Genomic DNA, 19,116 nt, shown 5'->3' on the forward strand with positions numbered 1-19,116 from the left:
AAAACATATCTAACTAATGTGTTCAACATTTGTGTTGCAGACCCATACCCCATAACACTATTAAAAAAAAAATGGAAGCATTATTATTTTTCCATGAACAGCAGCCAACTGTTATCCTAATTTACAAATTGACAAGTTCCTCTATGGAACACATTGCCAAGATAATTTACCAATATGTCAAATTTTACATAGGATTTAGTTATGTACTATCTTTTGTTTCTGAAGTTTCCAAGCCATTACTCCTCCACTAGGATATTTTTCCATTTTTCAATTTGTAAGTTTCAGCAGTAACACAACTACTTCTAGTTGCACTACACAATTCATCCCCCCATCTGAGAAATTGTATGGCAAGCATCAGCCTTGACGAATTTTTTAGAGGCACAAGTTTCCAACAACATTGGTTCTCTCTCACAATTGATTATCTGCTTTTAACCCTGGTAACAAAAACTAAGTTTTAATTCATCACAGCTTAAGGTAAAGCAGACATTAAAAACTAAGATTGCATGCCACTGAACTGCTATCCTCTCTGGAAATCAGGAGCTCAGAGACTCCTTTTCACAGCTATAATAAAGCTTTTGAATAGCACTGTATTACGCAGCTGCATATTTAGCAAGCTAATGATATCCAGGTGAAATGAAACCAGAGTAACACATTCAACACCTGTATTTGTCTTGAGACAGCAAACAAGACTGGTAATTTTTTGACTCTAGAGATTGTTCTGATTAAATGTGAATTAGGGAGAAGCTATCAGAGGCTTGATAACTTTTTTAATTAAAGTCTTTTATTTTTAGGTTTGAATGAACACGGTTTGGTTCATTGTTTAGTACCATAGAGAGGCAGACTACTTGATTTGGATTTTTAACACCTGTTTTGATTTACAGCGCTAGAGAAACTTTAGCCAGCTTTAGACACACTCTGGTATCTTTCTTACCTTCCTGACTGAAAGCTCTTCCATATCACAGTGAATTATGTCAGCATGTACCGACTAGAAGTGACACAGGTCTGGAGAGATGGGATCAAAAGCTTTGTTGTTATGCTCAAAGGACACCAGGTGGTGGTGCAAGGCTCCTTAGTAGCAGATTTGCATTCCTTACATTGTGACATTCACGTTGTCTTTCTCTCCAGGCTACCTTCTCTCCTTCAAAACATGCACTGCTAAAAGCTTTGAGACAAAAATTGTAATACTGGGCCTTGGAAAGTCCAGCCAAGATGTTTCTGACAGTATTCTCAAGTGGATACCAGCAAGAAGGGGAAGAGTAAGCCCAGCATGCACAAGCACTTTTTCCTGAGCAGTGTCCCTGATGCCAGACAGAAGGTAAGAGTGGTCTAACGCCAAGTCATCTGGATTATTCCAACCCACTCCATGTCCCAGCCTGGCCCTAAGCAGTCATTAATAAGCTTTACCAGGCTACTATTTAATGAAAACAGGCTGGCAGAAATCTTACTCTGCCAGCTTAAAACTAGACACGGCATTCTTAATATTTAAATTTGACACACTCTGATAAAGTTGTCAGGAACATTCCTGTTAAAGTCTTGTATTTACAAACTATCAAAATGCATTTAGAACTTTAGGGAAACAGTGTCATGGTTAATAAAGTTCCACAACATAAACTATTTACTTTCCCCTTTTTTCACTGTTTTATGCTAAACATATAATTTGCAAACTTTCTGTCCTTTTCAGTCATACAGTTCAGAAACAAAGGCTATTCCTACTTCTAACACAACACTCCTATACAAGATAACTATCCACCACATCAGACTGCAAAGCCTCTGGGTAGAGCTTTTGAAGAGCTTTTATGACTGTAAAGGCATAAGGACATCATCATTCAGGGCATTCACAAAGCTCCTTATTTAATTGAGAATGTCCCATAACACAGCAGCAACAGAAAATTCTACTACTAAAGAACTCTGAGGGCAAGAAATCAAGTCAGTTATATATTAATTGACTTTTTTCAACATGCAAAGCAAACAAATTCAATCTGTGAAATAATTTTATTACTTTGGGCAATGAATTCTTGATAGAAATTAAATAATCTGGCGAAAGATTAATATCAGCACCTGACACTTATTCTTTCTATAAAGAAAAGCTTTCTACTTAGATATTAATTTCAATTTCTGTACAAGAGCTATGAATATTTTAAGGAATGCCCATTTTTTTTTTACTGTGACACACCACACACACTTGCAGGTGCAGAGCACCTTTTCATGGCCTGTTACAGCTACCTGGCACAGCATTAGGGTTTGTGCTGAAATTCACTTTCACTTGGCACCTCCAGTGCAATACACAGATTCCATGGAATAAGAACTGACAAAGGGGAAAAACTGCTGCTGTTTGCAGCTCTGCCTACAAGGGCCAGCAGGCCAAGAAATGCTGCTCTCATGAGAGTGCCTGGTAAAAATGACAGATTTCTATATTAACTCTGTAGGTCATAAGTTCAGTGCAAACTCTGAAAGAGCATTTAAACCAAAGCAGTTGTTAGTAGCTCAAATCATTTTTAATAATTCATCTGTTTTCTGCACTCTTCCTGCTGCAATTCTTTGAATACTTCAGATCTACACATGCCAACTACTATAAACTATAAAGCCTTCTTGTTACAACTAGCTTCAAGCTGAAAACAAAATTAAAATCTCATCCAATAAAACTCTGATAACAGCAGGCCCACTGTTTTAATGACTAAAATTAAAAGCTTTATTCATATTGCAGAGCAGTCAGAGACAAGATGAGTAAGCACCGTTCTGACAGGCTCTGCACTAACACAACAGGAGAGAAGCCTCTGCACTAAAATACTGACAAGTTTAAATTATTAGGGGATTGTTTTTAGAAGTCTGGGGCACAGAACCCCACAGCCTGAAGGAATATTGGCCAGTGCAGAGGAAAACAAGGGAGGAGAGAAGTCAAGTGAATCTACTCTTACACAGAAGGTAAACATTAAGCAGAATCCACCCAGGAGACAGTTTTCAGTGAAAATATTTCAGTGAACACTGATTTAAAGCAAACATAAGATATAAAATTCATAGGTTTCTGAAGAAATATTGTGATGAAACTCCTGTAAAAGCAAAGCAGATCCAGAAATCCATCCTACTTTATAAACAAGTATCATTTTCATAGTGCTTTTAATATGCTCAAGACTTCCTCTACCATATCACTCTACATGTTAAAATATTATAACTACAGCTTCCCTCATGTGATTAATAAAGCATTCATTTTCAGTCTCTGGAAGGATTTCAAGCTGAAATAATGTGGAGTTTAGACCCAGACTGAAAAAAAATCATTTAATAGATTACTGGAAAAAATAATTGCTACTTTAACTAGATAGGCTGAGTCAACTCTAGTAATTAAAAGGATGAAAATGCTGAAATGGGTACTTGCCCTTATCCCTCCACAGTGTGAAAAAAGTAACCATCAAGTTGAAATCCAATTAAAAAGCACTAAAGATGAATAATGGGGATGGGAGAAAAAGCACAAGGACAGGAAAACAAACATGTATGTGTGAATGAACCCACATGAATGCTCTTACAGACTGCCATGTATCAGTAACAAACTGCCTGAAAAGCAGCAATGACTAACCTCCACATTTTAGTGAAACTGTGCATCAGGCTCACACAGCAAGGCAGAGCTGGAGGTTTGAGTCCATCCATTTGAAGGAGGAGGCCAGGAACACCATAGAGAACCAGATATTTCACATAAAAAAAAAGAACTTGAGCTAAAGCCAGGCCACCTAAAAGAAAAAAAAAAAACAAAACATACCTTAAACAGGTCCTGAGACATTTAAAAAACCTGTTAATACTGATTACCTCCAAACAGCAATTATTCCAAGAACTAAGGCAAGCACCATTGCTTGATAGGATACACAACATTTGTCTCTTCTCAAGAGACACAGCACACAAGCCCATGCATTTAGGACATGAGACACATATGCAAAATGGTACTCTCATTCCAGCATGAAGGCACAAATATGCATCTGTAGTTCCATTCTCAAAAATCTCTGGACTGTGAGTGTTGACTGCTATTAAAAAAAAACAAAAAAAAAAACCAACTGATTTATGTTGAGCTAAAAATCAGAACATACCAATATAAACAATGAGCATTTACCACAGGGACAGTAAATATATCTTTGCAAAAAAACCCCAATCAACCACTCTACACTTGCTGCTCCAGAAGATCCATAACCAGTGGTTATAGCTGCACATTATCCTGACATCTCCACAAACGTTCCATGCCCTGTCAGATTGAGTCTCCAGAAAATACCCCCTACCAATGCCTTGTGAAGGCTGATCTGGAACAGAGGCCAGACAGATTTAAAGAATAAAGTAAGTATTTATTAAAAGGCCTTGGGCAGTATAAGAGCCCAGCCAGGCCTACACCCAAGATGGACCCAAAATGGTCACAACATGGATGACTGGTCACAAGGTCTCTCACTTTTATACGTTCAGGTCCACCAGAATATTGGAGTTAATTGTCCAATTATAGCTTTAGGTTATGAAGTCCTATCCTTCTTGTTTCTCTCTTCAGCCCACATTGTTTATGCTCTTGGACCTGAGACTGGGGAGGTTGTCCTTGGTCCCAAGCTAGGAAAGGAATTGTTTTGTTTAACTACTCTGTGAAGAGAGCTTACCATCCCTTAATATGAAGCTCAGAACTGCATACAAAAGCAGTACAGAATCTGAAAAATATAAAAGCTAAAACCTAAGGCATCACTACAAGATCCTCTTCTGCTGCATCCAAGGCATAGAAAACTGGAACTCCACTTGGCATAATGCTTAAAGCATATTTCAGTTTTTAAACCCACAGACAAGGTCTTCTTAAGGTCCTGTAGCTGCCTTAATTCCAAAGGAGAAATTTCATCAGTGTGCTTGCTCACAGCCTCAGGTTATGACACAAACTCCAGCATCTTAAATAGATCTGAGATGAAAATCATACATATTCTCATTATTATTATTATTATTCATGCAAGTAACAACATTCAAATGCATTATAAAGGAAGATGATTCCTACTGATATTCTAAATGGTTTTTGTTGAAAAACGTAGTATTGACCAATAAGTAAAAATACAGTAAAAAGCAGAGGCCAACACCTTTACAGAATTGGTGAGGTCACTCCTCAAGGACCCAACGACTTTGGTGAACTTCTCCATCTGACAGCTGACATACAGAAAATCTCACCACAAAGAAGGGAAACTAAAATTATACTTCAATACAGCAAAAATTATAAAATGCAATTGCTACAGCTCCTTCTACTCCAGTGCTCTGCGTTTGCTCAGTTATATTACCTGACTTGACTGAAGGACTTTAGACGTTCAACACAATTTTAAAGCCTTCCAGCAGACAGTCCTAGGAGACTAAGCTTTTAGTCTGACTGCAGCAGTACAACTCCATGAACACTTAAGTAACCTGTCTTTTTTTTTTAAGGGTGGGGGGAACATCTCTATTGCATTCTGCTGACTAATGAGTATACTATGGATGACAGCCAAAAACTAAACATTAAAAATTCATCTACTGTATAACAACCTAGAGTGAAATTCTGGCAGTAATAATGTAAAATGCAAAATTCCTGCTGACCTACACATGGCCAGTATTTTCCTACAACAATACAACATTTTCAGTTTTGATATCATAATTTATGCACACGATAAGAAACAGTAGTGCCATACAAGATAAAAACTGATGTTAGAACAAAATACTGAGACATGAAGCTTATGTTATTTTACTTCAGGGAAACAGGCATCAAGTATTCAATAACATTTTTCCCTGGAGGAAAACAAACAATCAGAAGCACAATTTGGATACTAGCCAATTAGCTCCACATTAGATTACTGCTAAATCATCTGTACAGCCAAATTTCTGCTTTAATTCCCTTCTCATTCAGTGTCTCATTTCTTTTCTGACAAATTTCATTGGAGAGCTGAACACTGACACCCACACAAACCACTTATGAAGATCACAGCTGTCTGTGCACTAGTAAAATTCAAAATCTTTTGGCTGTGCTTGATGGGAAGGTATTTAGAAACAGGCTTCCAGTCTGAGACCCAAAAAAAATCAATACATTTGATTTTAAATACAATGATGAAAGATTGAGTTCATGGATACAAAGTCATAATATGCAAGTTGGGGAAAAAAGGCATTTTCAGCCTCTCCAATAACACATATATAGGTTATCATTACTGTAATTAACAGGCAGCTCAGTAGCACTGGCATCTTGCACACAGACATCACATCACAGTCACACCCAGCACAGCAGCTACTCTGCAAGTGGAAATTCTAAGACTCACGAAAACAGCAACACAAAGGCCCCTATCAAAATACACAGATCAAGTTCTCATTGGTCTTGAGCTCATGCCAGCAGTAGGAAAATTCTGGCCACACTGGGAAAACTAAGGGCAAGATTCACAGCCACACAATAGCTGGGCTGCAGTGGCAACAGGCACAGGCTTCAAACCTTCCTGCATACCTGAGACATTCCAGCTGCCTTGCTTTTGCTTCACTCACTTGCACAAAGCAGCCAGAAGCAAATTGCTTCACCTGATTTAGAAGCATGAAATTAACAATCAAATTCATTAACAATATCACATAATTTCTTTTCTGATTTTTGATATAATAATTCCTCCACACACATGAGCATTATTTTAAACTGGAAACAAGCCATATCAAATGTGTATTATAACACAGCTAAGAGGAAAAGTACTGCCAAGATTCTATCTTTTCTCCAGAATAAATTAATTCAAAGGATGCAAAGTTGAGATTTTTTTTTAAACAGAATGTGTTAAGGGATAAAATATCAAGGTAAAGTACCTGATCTTAATCCCATGCATTTCAACAGTCAAGCTGTTTGAAGTCCCAGACTAAAGCAATTTACTTTTATAGAAGCTGGTATTTTCAATTTATCATCTTCCCATCCTAAAAAAATTCAAAGCTTTCCTGTGTTTTAAAATGTATTTAAAGACCTTCAAATATTTTCTTTAACCTTAAGTTTACTGCAAAACTGCATTTCCTAAGCGCCATAGAGCTTTGAAACAAAGATCATGACAAATTAGAATATTTACAGGACTTAATTTTAGTCTACACATTCTGAAAAATTCTGACTGGTGGTTTTTGACAGACATTAACAAATAGAATATTGTCATGAGCAAGCAGCAAAACATTTGCATCCAGGTATTACAAATCACAGTTGACATTTTTCTGTCCTTAAGCCAACACCAAAAGTCATGGTTACCTGTAACTTAGAAGGCAATTTTATTATCAGCACAACCATCACAACTTTACCATTTTTGCAGCTACATTGACCCTATGGCATTAGTGATTGGAGATGTTTGTTTCTGTCAAGTACCAGGACAGGTTCCACCAGAAAACAGAGATAAATATGCAGTCACATTTCAAAAGGGTTACTGACACATGGTAGAAGCCTAATAGGAAGGAGACATTTATAACAGCTCAGAATTTGGGGCCATATCACCAAGTTCAAAATATCTCAGCCTTCTAGCAGCACACAAGAAGTAAGAAATATCCTTTTGTGGATGGAAGAGTGGCAGGAAAGTACCACAGTGTTTGTCCTGGAGGCTGCTTATTTTTAGAGGAAGCTGAATGGACATAAAGGTTCCAAAGAAATTACCTAAACAAGACTAAACAGAACTGTCGAGGGACTCTCAGTCAAGGCATAGACAGCTCTTCCAAGTTAAAGTAAACCAGAAGGCTTTTCAAGCACACACATGCTTTAAAGACACCTACCATGAATACTCCCAAGGACTTTGAGAAACTTGCTCTAGTGGAAGGAATGCCCATGGCAAAGGGGTTAGAATTACATGATCTTTAAGGTCCCTTCCAACTCAAACCATTATATGAAAATATCTACTGTAAGCATTGTGTTCAATAGAAAATACTTGCAGGAAAAGGCTCTCTAAATAAACCAAGAGTCATCACATTGCCCTGTTTTTTACTGGGATAGAGTTCATTTTCTTCACAGGGGCCAGTGTGGGGCTGTGTTTTGGATTCGGGCAGAAAACATTTCATTTGCTTTATTTGTTGATGAAAGCAGAGAGATGCTTTTGTTACTACAGGGTTTAGAGAGCCAAGGTCTTTTCTGCTCCTCACCCTCGACCAGTGAGAAGGCTGAGGGTGCACAAGGGGCTTGGAGGGGGCACAGCCAGGACAGCTGACCCAAAGAGTATCCCACACCATATATCATGCTTAGCATCTAAAGCTGGGGGGAAAAGAAAGGCGGGCGATGCTCAGTAATAGCATTTGTCTTCCAAAGTAACCATTATGCTTGAAGGAGTCCAGACCCAAATCTGGGGGGCAGATCCAAATCTGCCAGCCCAGAGAAGTGAGGCATTAATTCCTTGTTTTGCTTTGCCTGTGCAGTCAGTTTTTAATTAACCTATTAAACTGTCTTTATCTCAATCCATAAATGCTCAGTTTTATTCTTCCAATTCTCTTCCCACCTCTCCAAGAAAAGAAAAGGAGTGGGCAGCTGTGTAGTGTTCAGTTCCTAGCTGGGATTAAGCCACAATATGCATAATTAAAAAGAAAAGCAGTCATAGAAGCAGGTTAATTGCCAATAGGATCTTGAAGTTTAGCCTACAGGAAGGATTAGAAAAAGAAAACTTACACACATGAACACTTCTTTTTACAAAACAGGGAACAACTTAATATTCTAGGGAAAAAAAAAAATCGAAGTTTTCTGATTTGTGTTTATATTTCCAGTTTTCAAACAGACCTCAAGATGCCAAATATTTCATCAATTTCTCCTTATCATTATCTTCCAGGATGGAAAAAATCTAAGACTCCTCTTAGTATTTCACTACTACTTAGATGAACAGATCCCCTGATTTCAATAGCAAAATGCTGCATGCTTCTGAAAATGAACTTAGAGATCTACTTCCTATCTGTGGATTTATCATAAAAAACTGCAAACACAAAACCAGAACCCTACATCCAATTTACAGAACCCTACATCCAATTTACACAGACTACTTTGTAGGTCTCAGTGTCAAAGACGAACATACATAACATTTCTTCTTCTAACAAATTAAAACATGAGATCAGCAACTACAGATTAAGCCACGTGGCTCCACCTTTGAACAGATCATATTCTAACTGACTTATATGCCCCTCATATGAAATTACCCTTTTGAAGTAGCAGAGCCTAGTTAATAATTAAAACAGTGATAGCTAATTGACACTACCTTGTGCGTGCTTCACTAGAACAAAAGGACTGCACCTGGTTAGGACAGACAGATGAAACCCACAGGGAATTCACAACATTCCATCAGGTGTGCATATCCTAGATGTACATCTATACATCACATACCTCTGGCAAAGCACAGACAGATTCCTAGCAAAATATATTTTCACAACTACAGGAGCTTTTAAGATGAATCCAATGCAACAATTATATTCAACAACGTATTTTCATACACATTTCTGTCTTCCGTCATTCCCTGCACCTTGCCAGATGGATGTGAAGCTCTGCTCAGGTGAGCAGGGCTAAGTGATGGTGCTGAATCACCAGGATAAATGTGAAGGCTCATCAGGGAAATACAGGCAGTGTTTCTTCCAACATCTGCATTTTCAGAATCAGACTTAACACACAAATGACCTAGCAAAACACATTTCAGTTTCTATACAATAGAATGTACCTCAGCAGACTGAATTTTACCATTGATAGTCTACGTTGTCATAGCAAAGAAAAAAAAAGAATCACTTGTTTCAATTTGAGCTCTTTCAACCAATGCTGTTAAGCTCCCCATTACCACATGTCAGTGAATTTGTCATTCAGCTGCAGAAGCTTGAAGAACAGACACTGAAAAGGATCACCAATCTACCTGTCTTTTACTCATTTCTTTTCTCTTGCTTCATTACATAGCATATCCAAAAATTACTCTGTAGAACAGATGAACCTCTGCTCTGGCACAGTGTAGCTATTGTTCTGTTATGCTGCAATTCATCAGGATACTGGATTACTGGAATTCATAGTGGTTTTTATTCTTGGTGCCTGCAAATCTACATTTTACACTGTAAAATGTAAAGGCAGAAAATTATTCAAAATTAATGTTAAAACTGAGAAGAATGAACTATCATGGCTTCCATTAACATGGAGTATGAGTCTTCCTGCTGTGTCATTAATTCTGAAAGCATCCAATTCTTTCAGCCAATCTGACTGATGCTACCAGAACGAGATGCAGCACCAACACAAACCCACAGAATTGCTATAAACACTGCATTTGATAGTCATCAATAAAAAAGCACAAATGCCCTGATATTGCTCAGTATGTCAACAGCTTACTATCCACAGACACAAACATTTGTGAACAGAGACACAATGATTTGTGAATTCTGGAAAATGCTCACATTCTCCAAACAATGGCTTCCTGGGGCCAATAAATAAAAGTTCTGTGATTGCACAGCTGGCATCTTTGAATTAATTCTGTGTTCAGACATTCACATCCCTTCCACAAACTGAAGGCCCATACATATATGGCAAGCAGGCATAGAGTTGGACACAGCCCCATCATATTCTGGATTCTGTTCTGGATGGGGGATCTAATATTTGGTTATTGAAAAGCTATACTGCACCACTTAGGGTATGTGGCTGCTTCTAGAAACTCATTTGTCTCTGATTCCATCCACGCAAGAGAAAATACTTCTACTACTGGGTAACATTCTCCTACTATTTTTTAACTTTATACCTGTGTGCCCTTAGCAATGTTAGTTTAGATCACTTTAGCACTTAAGCTTTACATGGCCATAAATGGCACTGTTATACACTAGCATTTTTTAACAAGCATTATAACTCAGGATTTAGTTTTGGGGTATTTTTTTATTTCTTTGTTGTCTCACCTTACAGGAACACCACCCAGTGATGCAGAACACACTGCAGCTTCACAGTCATGAGGAGTAGACTGACACTGCCCTTAGGTGCTGAGAGCAAAACCTCACAGCAGTGCTGTCTTGCCTGCACTTCTGGCATTTATTGCCCATTGTTCAAAGTTAGCCCAGAAAAAAGAAAAGCAGTAGCAGATATAAGCTCCCTAATTAGAGGTGATTGCAGAACAGCCTCACAGCCTTTCCCTTAAGTTTACCAGGCTATCAGGGCAGCCAGGCATCACAGTGTAAACAGATGCTCATGCTGTTTTGGAGCTGCTGTAGTCAAACAGGACACCCAAAATGAACAAGCCCCATCAGTGCAGAAAGGCTTACACACCATGGATAATCCCCCTGAGTCAACACCAAGCTGCTTCCTTGGTCTTAAGACTCAGTTATCTGATGAAATTAGTTCCCAAAGTAACAGAGCAAAGTAACAGAGGAGAGAGCTTGGCTCTGTACAGGAACTGGTGTAGAAGCATGCTGAGATCCATAAGGGTCCAGGTAAGACTTAATAGTAAATTACCAGTACCCATATTCATATATTGGTAGCTCCCTAAAGCAAGTCACAACAGTGGCCTAGCACTGATTTGTGTCTAAGTAAACCTATATAATCATTGTGGTAAAACCTGCAGAGAAAACAGTAATTGACCAACTTCTAGCTGAAAATCTCATTTATAGTATATTTTAAACACCTGCCTACATTACTACAACAACAGAGCTCAATAAGAATAGGGTTACACTTTGAGTACACCTGTCCTACAGGCAGGGTCTCCACAGGCAGCTTGTTAGAATACAATCATTTAATTTGACATCAGGCATCCTTACAGTCCAAACCTGCTCTAACAGTGGCTTTCATCTCTTGTTGCTTTGAGGCATTTTCACCTTTTCTAACTCTCTGTTCAAAATGCATTTTAATTCTTAGGATGGCACACTTTATTTCAAATAAATACACAGACAGCTTAGCTGTTGTCTATAACATCTCTCTCCCTTCCCTATAAAATCAACACTGGTAGTCTTGAAGGGTGGGAGGAATCCATCAGTAGCACCACTGCTGGACTATTTCATCCCTAATTCTGGAGCCTTCACTGCATTATCAAGTGGCCAGCTTTTTGTAACACACACACACACAAGGAGCTAACAGATTTAAGTCAACAATGAACTGATGTTTAGAATAGAAAATGACAACTCAGAACCCCCTTTCTAAACAGTGACTGAGTGAGGAGTAGAACAAACAACAAACCACTGAGGCATACCTATCCCTTTCTTGCTCTCCATCTGCCCTTGCCCTTTCTTAGATATCAAAATTATATACTAAAACATGCATCAAGAGTGTATGTATGCACACAGGGGTACACAGAGAGTGCTCACATTGCCCTCTGCTGACCAGAGCCCAGTGCAGTCCAAGTGCTCTCCAGCACACACCACACTGTGGTGGCACAGGTGAGCTCCATACCAGTGGGTGTATCAATCCCTGGTGCAAAAGACACCTCCTGCAAGGCAGAAATCACCAAGGCTTTTTCAGAAACAAGTTTTAAAGTCTGGGGTTTCTTTGCTTTTCTTCTTCCTACCTGGTGATACAGCTTGGAAAGTGGGGGCAGGAATCAAATCAACCACATATGCCAGTTGCTCACCATCACCTAAATGTTTTGCTGATTTACACTGCATTTGTCAGCACTCTTTTTTTCCTCACAGCTGGGCATATTAATGAAATACCAGGGACTGCAGACAAGGTGGAAGAAGGGGAAGCCAAGCAGGAAAACAGAACTGAGAGGCACTGACTACTACTTTCACGTTACCTTATTTGCAAGTCCTTCCCTCCACTAGTTTTACAAGTTCTGTCCTTTTACTTTTCAACATGAATGCATAGAAACATCAATCAGGAGGAGATATAAATAATTCTTAACATCTCCCCTTCTTCATCCCCACAATAAATAAACTCCTTTTAAGTGTCCACTTCTACGACTTGAGGGGGAGAATCACCTTAGGCCACAGTTTACAGACATACTTTAGACCGGAAAAATGACAAAATTAATTTAGGAAGCAGCTCAATAAGTTCAACTAAGCTTATGGAGAATCCACATGTTATATAAAGAGTCCATAGACCACCTTTCTGACAGTGGCTTGCTATAATGTGCTACATTTAAGTACCCACAAGCGGACATAAGAGATGCAGACTGGGGTTCTTGAACTGAGGGAAGAAGAAAGATTTCTGCTGCTGTTTCCATACTCACCCAAGGCCCAGTAAGATGCAGATTCCAAAGGCAGAGCACTACTGTAGAGAGCATGGATATACATGAGGTGAATCATCAGCTCAGCCAGGCACCACCAAAAGAAAATACGAATTATGCCCACAATTAAGATGATGAGATTGGTCTTCACACTGAAAGCTTCTTGTCTCCTCATCTAAAGAAGAAATCCAAAGAGGTTACCTGGCACAAAACTGACCATTTTACTCAAAATACTTATCCTGGGAACTTTTGACTACACCATTTGGAAACTCCTCACACACTCTAGAGGGAGACTGGTCTTTCCATTCTCAATCTCAGTAAGCAGTAGAAACCAACAAGAAGCCAAATGTGTATGGACATTGCACCAAACTGTTGTAAAAAAGGCCAACTGTTGTTAACCTGAGCAGAATCCAGACACGAGACTTTAACTCTTGCAACTTGACCTCTGGAGATAATATGAAAAGATTAAAGAAACTACAGCTCGGAAGAAGGTGGTTTTCCAAGCAGCAGCCCTTCCAAACAGGAACAATAACTGCTTACTCTTAAAATACCTCCAACTTCTACCAACTGCAGAGAATCAATGACTAGAGGACAGTTCTTAATTTTCCTCCCATAGCATTGCCAAAGTCAGCAAGATCCACAGAATGTGCTGAGAAAATGGAAGTGCAAGCTAAATATCCAATAAGGCAAAGTTTGCAGTTGACAGGCTTCTCAAGAGGCTCCAAACTCTTAGACTGCTAACTGCAGTAAACACATGGGCAGATTATTATTGCACCACCTTTTCACAATAAGAGAGAATAGAATCAAAAACCAGAAACATAGGATTGCCTAAAAATTCAGTCATGTGTTACACATCCATTATTGTGTGCAACGTCTCCTTGTCTAGTCTCTGACTGGCCACAAAAATGCACATACAAGAGAAGTAACCAACTCATCTGCACAGGCCCTCAGTCCCAAGCACAGCACAGTTAACATGCACACTCATTTGGAGAGCTCCTTTGTATCAAGCTACATGACAATGTGAAAGCTTGGACACTACCATTTTACCACAGGGATTTGCACAACAGCCCTTCAAACCCATGTCTAGAACTGCTGTGCCTTGCTTCAGCCCAGCAATTCCACAAGGCCAGTGACAAAGTGGCAGTGGATGCCAATTGCCAGAACTACTATTACACTCTCTGGGTCATGCAGCAGTCCATTGTCTCCAGCTCCAGAATTTCTGCTTTCCATTGTGCTCAGCAGAACCCTCATCCCAGGCTCAGCTTCAGTTAAGGGGTTCTGAGAGTGGTCTTTTACAAGAGCATCAATAAATATTCTCTTTGTACTGTGCATTTTGAATCAACTGCTGGGCACTGCATCTGTTGAAACCCTTTTCTGATCTCTTCTGCCAAGGTAATAATACCCTCTGCTCAGGTAAGAGCTCTGACATACCCTTCAGCAAACACATTAGGCTTGTTCAGTTTGTTCCATCTTCTTCATGGCTTTAACTACACACATCTGTACATATTTAAGGAGAACCTTCTGCAAATACAGACATATTATTCTCAATCTTCCTTTTTCTTCTTACACCAAGAATACATGTGCTCTTTGCATAGTTCTTTGCTGAGCCATATCAGGTGAGCTAAATTTCAAAGCAAGGCTCCCCCAGTTTTTCCTATCAGCTATCCCCAAGCTGTTTTCAGCTTGGAGTCGCATAGGTCTTCTGAAACAGTCCTTGGAAAGAAAGTACAACTGTCCCTCTCCTGGTGTACAAGGATTTAGTTGGAATTTAACACACTTCAGAAGCTACGAAACAAAAATTAGTAAAAAAATACTACCTCAGTTTCTATGCAAGTCTATGTGGACTGTTCCCACAATATCCAGCCCAAGGTAACATCATTCAACCTTGCATCTTCCAAAGCAAGTGAAAACAAATGAGCATAGGACTTTTCACTCAAGGATCCACTGGAATCTAGTTTCACTTTCATAAAGCCCAGTATTTCCTTTGGCTTCAACAGAAAATTCCCAAATGTAAACAGAAGCAAGCAATCCCTAGGCTTCCATGCATAAACTGAAAAAGCAGTTTTATGGTTTGAAATGTTCACTAATCTACTTTGACACAATAATTTTAACTATAGACATAACAGGTTGTGATGCCACTTCTTACTCAAGTATGTAAGAAAATATGGAAAGCAATAAAGGATGAAAACATGGACTTCTCCCATCATGTAAAAAGCAGGCTTGAACAGAAGCCTGCAAGGGACTAAGAAAAGCATTCAGTAAAGTTTGAGAGTCTTATATTTTAAACAAGCTGCTCAGTTGAAGCAAAGTGCTCCTAGTAAGTCATCAGCTGTTTTCACATCAATGTGAGGAGAAACTGGAGTTTTCAGGAATTCCCAATACAATCTATCAGCTTTCTGTGGCTCTGAAATCCATTTCAGAGTTAATAGCAAGCTTATGCTGAAAACATTAGTTTTATTTCACTTGATGAAGAAGAAAACAAAAAAACAGTCCAGAAGCTGCATGCTAAAATTATGAACACTCTCCAAATGTAACAAAGCATGTCACTGGCTCCCTGGTTGAAGGGATGAATCTGATGTTAGACAAGAGCATCTTGTGAAGCAGAAGAACTTGGGGAGACAGGCTTGTGTTAAAAGCTGATATACAGGACATTACAAAAGTTCTCATGATTGCTCAAAATTGTAACATTCCTATAGCATTATTTCTTGATTTTATAATTATGTGGAAGACAGCTTTAGACACCCAAACAACAATCACTGTTACCTGTTTACTGAATTCATCAAAATTGACAAGGGGTCCATTGTGGAATGTAGGATAGTAAAACACATAAGCCAGCATCCAGGGGAAGGAGTGGGATGACTTCTGGCTGGGTGCATGCCAGCAGTACTCCAGGCTGAAGCTGGTGCAGAACAGGCAGCGGACAGACACCGTGAAGAGCAGCAGATAATACTCGTTTTCAGTGTCGTACCACCTTCTCTGCAAAACAAAACAAAGCCAGATCATGATGGTGCAAAGCTGTGTTTTCTCTATGGCAATGTCTACTCAGATCTCAGCTTTTGGGGTCAGCAGCAGCAGCAGGAAGAAACTAAAGCCAATAGCAGCAGGAATGAGAATCTAAAGTGAACAGCAATAAACACACGAACAACAAGCACTGGCTTTTGGTGGAGAAAGGTGCTCCAGAGCTACTGCAGCCAGCATAAAGAGACAACAGCTTGGTTTCAGAAACACGTCAGGCTGGGAAGTACCAGGACAGCAGGAGAGTTCTTCTCACAAAAATGAAACATTATCTACCTCAGATTTAGTCCAGTACTACAATATTCAAACCAAAAAGCCAAGGGACTACTAGGGCTTAAGCTAGATATAAGGAGAATCAGTCACTCCTGAGAAAACTTCAGGCTGGAAAATGTTACTACTGTGCATTTATTGATTCTTTGACACTTGGTATCACACATTGGCCAGCAACAATCCAATCATGGCAAAAAACTTGGAAATATCAGCAAATGTAGCTTGGCTGACTGACAATTTGTATTGCACTGGCCCTCTCCTCAGGAGAGCAAATCACAAAATTGACCACACCAGAAAAAGAGATTCTACACACTCACTCCCCCTCTCCCTGAACATCAGGGCAACACTCCTTATAACAAATGTCCTGGTTTTCCCATTGGTCCAATAAAATACAACAGGACACTACCTCACAACTGGTCAACAGTTTTTCCATATCTGTACTACCCAGAAAAAGCCACTAGACAAGGAGTAAAACTGAGCTTGCTAACAGCTAATTGACGCAAGTAACTCATTTGGTACAGCTCAAACTGTAGGAGAAAGTCTCCCTCCCTGCAGAAGTCACAGGCATGCTTAACTGAGTAACTCCTGGATACAAACCCAAAACCCAGCACCTTAAATTGGCATGATCAGAGTTCCAATGAAATGTATATAATAGAGCACTAGTGAAGTATTATACTCCAGCTCCACTGAATACCACTTACACATTAATGTACATACTTTTATTCCAATGCACTGGCCACCATGATAGAGAAATGTGACTTTAACTGGAGAAGCTCCAGCGTGAGTCACTGCACTGCTACTGCTTAGGATTCCTCAAAGCAACCCCTGCTTATATCAACTTAAGGGACAGCAGGCTGCCATAGAGATAGACACCACTATAGGCAACCATCACCATAATTAATTTGATGTTTAATTAGTCCTTCTCACATTACCTTGGTTTCTTCCACGGCTGGTATGCGTAAAGTGGCCAGAAGGACAAGGGAGCACAACCATGTCAGGAGTGACAGCTGAAACTGAGCCACAGCAAAGGAAATAGCTGCATGTAACAAAATGACAGCAAAGCCCTTGATTCCCAGTAACAACCAGCAGGCAGCCATTCCATAAGCCATCAAGCACCATGGTTTATACTGTCAGAAAAAGAAAAGTTCACAATCTTTTAGTTTAATTATTTCTAAAGAACAAAAGCATTTAATACCTGTGCTGCCTACACAGGTTCTGCAGTGAACACAAATATAGTCAACAAGGTGAGGAACACACATGAAAAAAACCACAGAAATCCAACTGTAACCCTAAAAGTGAAAGGGAAGGTATTTCTGTCGTAGCATCACGTGAAAACCAGCCTCCCTAATTTGAGGGAGAGCATAGTTTCTTCCTTTCCTTCCTCAGACTAGCAGGTGTGACACCACACACAGATAATTTCCCACAATCATACAATTATTTAGCAATCATGCCAAAACCCAAGCAGCCATCACTTTACATACTTCCATCATAAAGGAACAGCTGCACCCCTCCTATGTGTATAAATCAAACAATGCTGTTTAATGGCTTACAAGGCAGAGGCTTTTAAAGGTTGGAGACTGAAGTCTCCAAACATTAAGGCAACCAATCCCCACACACAATTCACACTACAGGATGAGCTTTACTACTGTCAGCGGCCTCACTGCAAAGCTTCCAATGTCCACAGTAAACAAACCCATCAGAAACTCCCCACTGTGAAGAAAATCCCTACATACCTTCTCCACCAAGAGCCTGGACATCTGTGATACCAGCAGGTGACCAGCCAGAAGCCAAAGAATACGTTCCCTTCCCCATTCAACCCAGTAGCTCCACTCAAAGTCCATGGGGTCCTGTGGAACGAAGGGAACTGGTCACTATGTGTATCTGGCCATAAGGGACAAAGGAGTATCTCCATAATACAACTGCTGTGTGGTACCCAACAGAACTCCCACATCTCAGGAACACCAATTCAGCAACCCAGGTGAATCACTTGCAGCAGTGAACTCAGCATCATTTTCACTTCCAGTGGGGCAGTTCAAGAAAACAGAGCTTTACATGGTGCAGTGCCTCCTCAGCCCCACACTGGTGCTGAAGCCGAGCAACTTCAGCTCTCCTGAGGGATTCAGAGCAACTCTGCTCTGCCTTGGAATACCAAGAACTTCAGTAGAAAGGTACTTTGCTGGAAGAAAAGATTACCTCTCCATTTCAGCAAAGTCTAGTTGTAATTAGATGGAGTTAGGTCAGCTGATAAAAATTCAGATTTTTATCTAAATTAGGTAAGAGGGATCAGCCAGTAGCCCCATGTCCAATACAGAGCCTTACTAAAAGTTCATCTCAACTGCCTTAAAGCTTTCTAAAAAGCACATATCAAAGGTCCATTACCAGCAGTGATGGGAGGCCTAAACACCGTAACACTTAGACATGCATTCCAGCTTTTGTGTAAGCAATCCTTAAGATTAGTTGTATTATTTGCTTTTGACCTCACAAACATTTGAAGAAATGCAAGCAAGGGGGGTAGGTATGCGTTTTTTAGTTTGGGGTAGAGGACTGCCAGTTTCCTTACTGTTTTAGTTTTGGGTTGTTTTAATACCAACTCTGTTTCTTTAAGACTTTACACCTTAAAATCCGTTCTCCTCTATGCTGTACTACAGGTCAACCAAGAGAAAAACATGTTAATTGACATTAAGCATTATCCAAATCACCCACTAACAAGAAAAAAGGGGAGAAGGCTGCAGGAAGTGTCAAG

General features: G+C 39.6%; 1 protein-coding gene across 2 annotated transcripts in view; it reads right to left on the reverse strand.

Annotated features, from left to right (window-relative positions):
* The window catches only part of HHAT (hedgehog acyltransferase), a 146,949-nt gene that overhangs the window by 125,597 nt on the left and 2,236 nt on the right, over positions 1-19,116 (reverse strand). For both annotated transcript variants that reach the window (XM_058020337.1, XM_058020338.1), the window contains exons 4-8: positions 18,107-18,220; positions 17,306-17,500; positions 15,852-16,064; positions 13,092-13,263; positions 3,569-3,719 (exon numbers count right to left, since the gene is read on the reverse strand). In XM_058020337.1, the coding sequence (XP_057876320.1) occupies positions 3,569-3,719; positions 13,092-13,263; positions 15,852-16,064; positions 17,306-17,500; positions 18,107-18,220 (845 nt within the window). The remainder of the gene's footprint in view (positions 1-3,568; positions 3,720-13,091; positions 13,264-15,851; positions 16,065-17,305; positions 17,501-18,106; positions 18,221-19,116) is intronic.

Source organism: Melospiza georgiana, chromosome 3, assembly GCF_028018845.1.
Source record: "Melospiza georgiana isolate bMelGeo1 chromosome 3, bMelGeo1.pri, whole genome shotgun sequence".
In the NCBI taxonomy this organism is placed as follows: domain Eukaryota; kingdom Metazoa; phylum Chordata; class Aves; order Passeriformes; family Passerellidae; genus Melospiza; species Melospiza georgiana.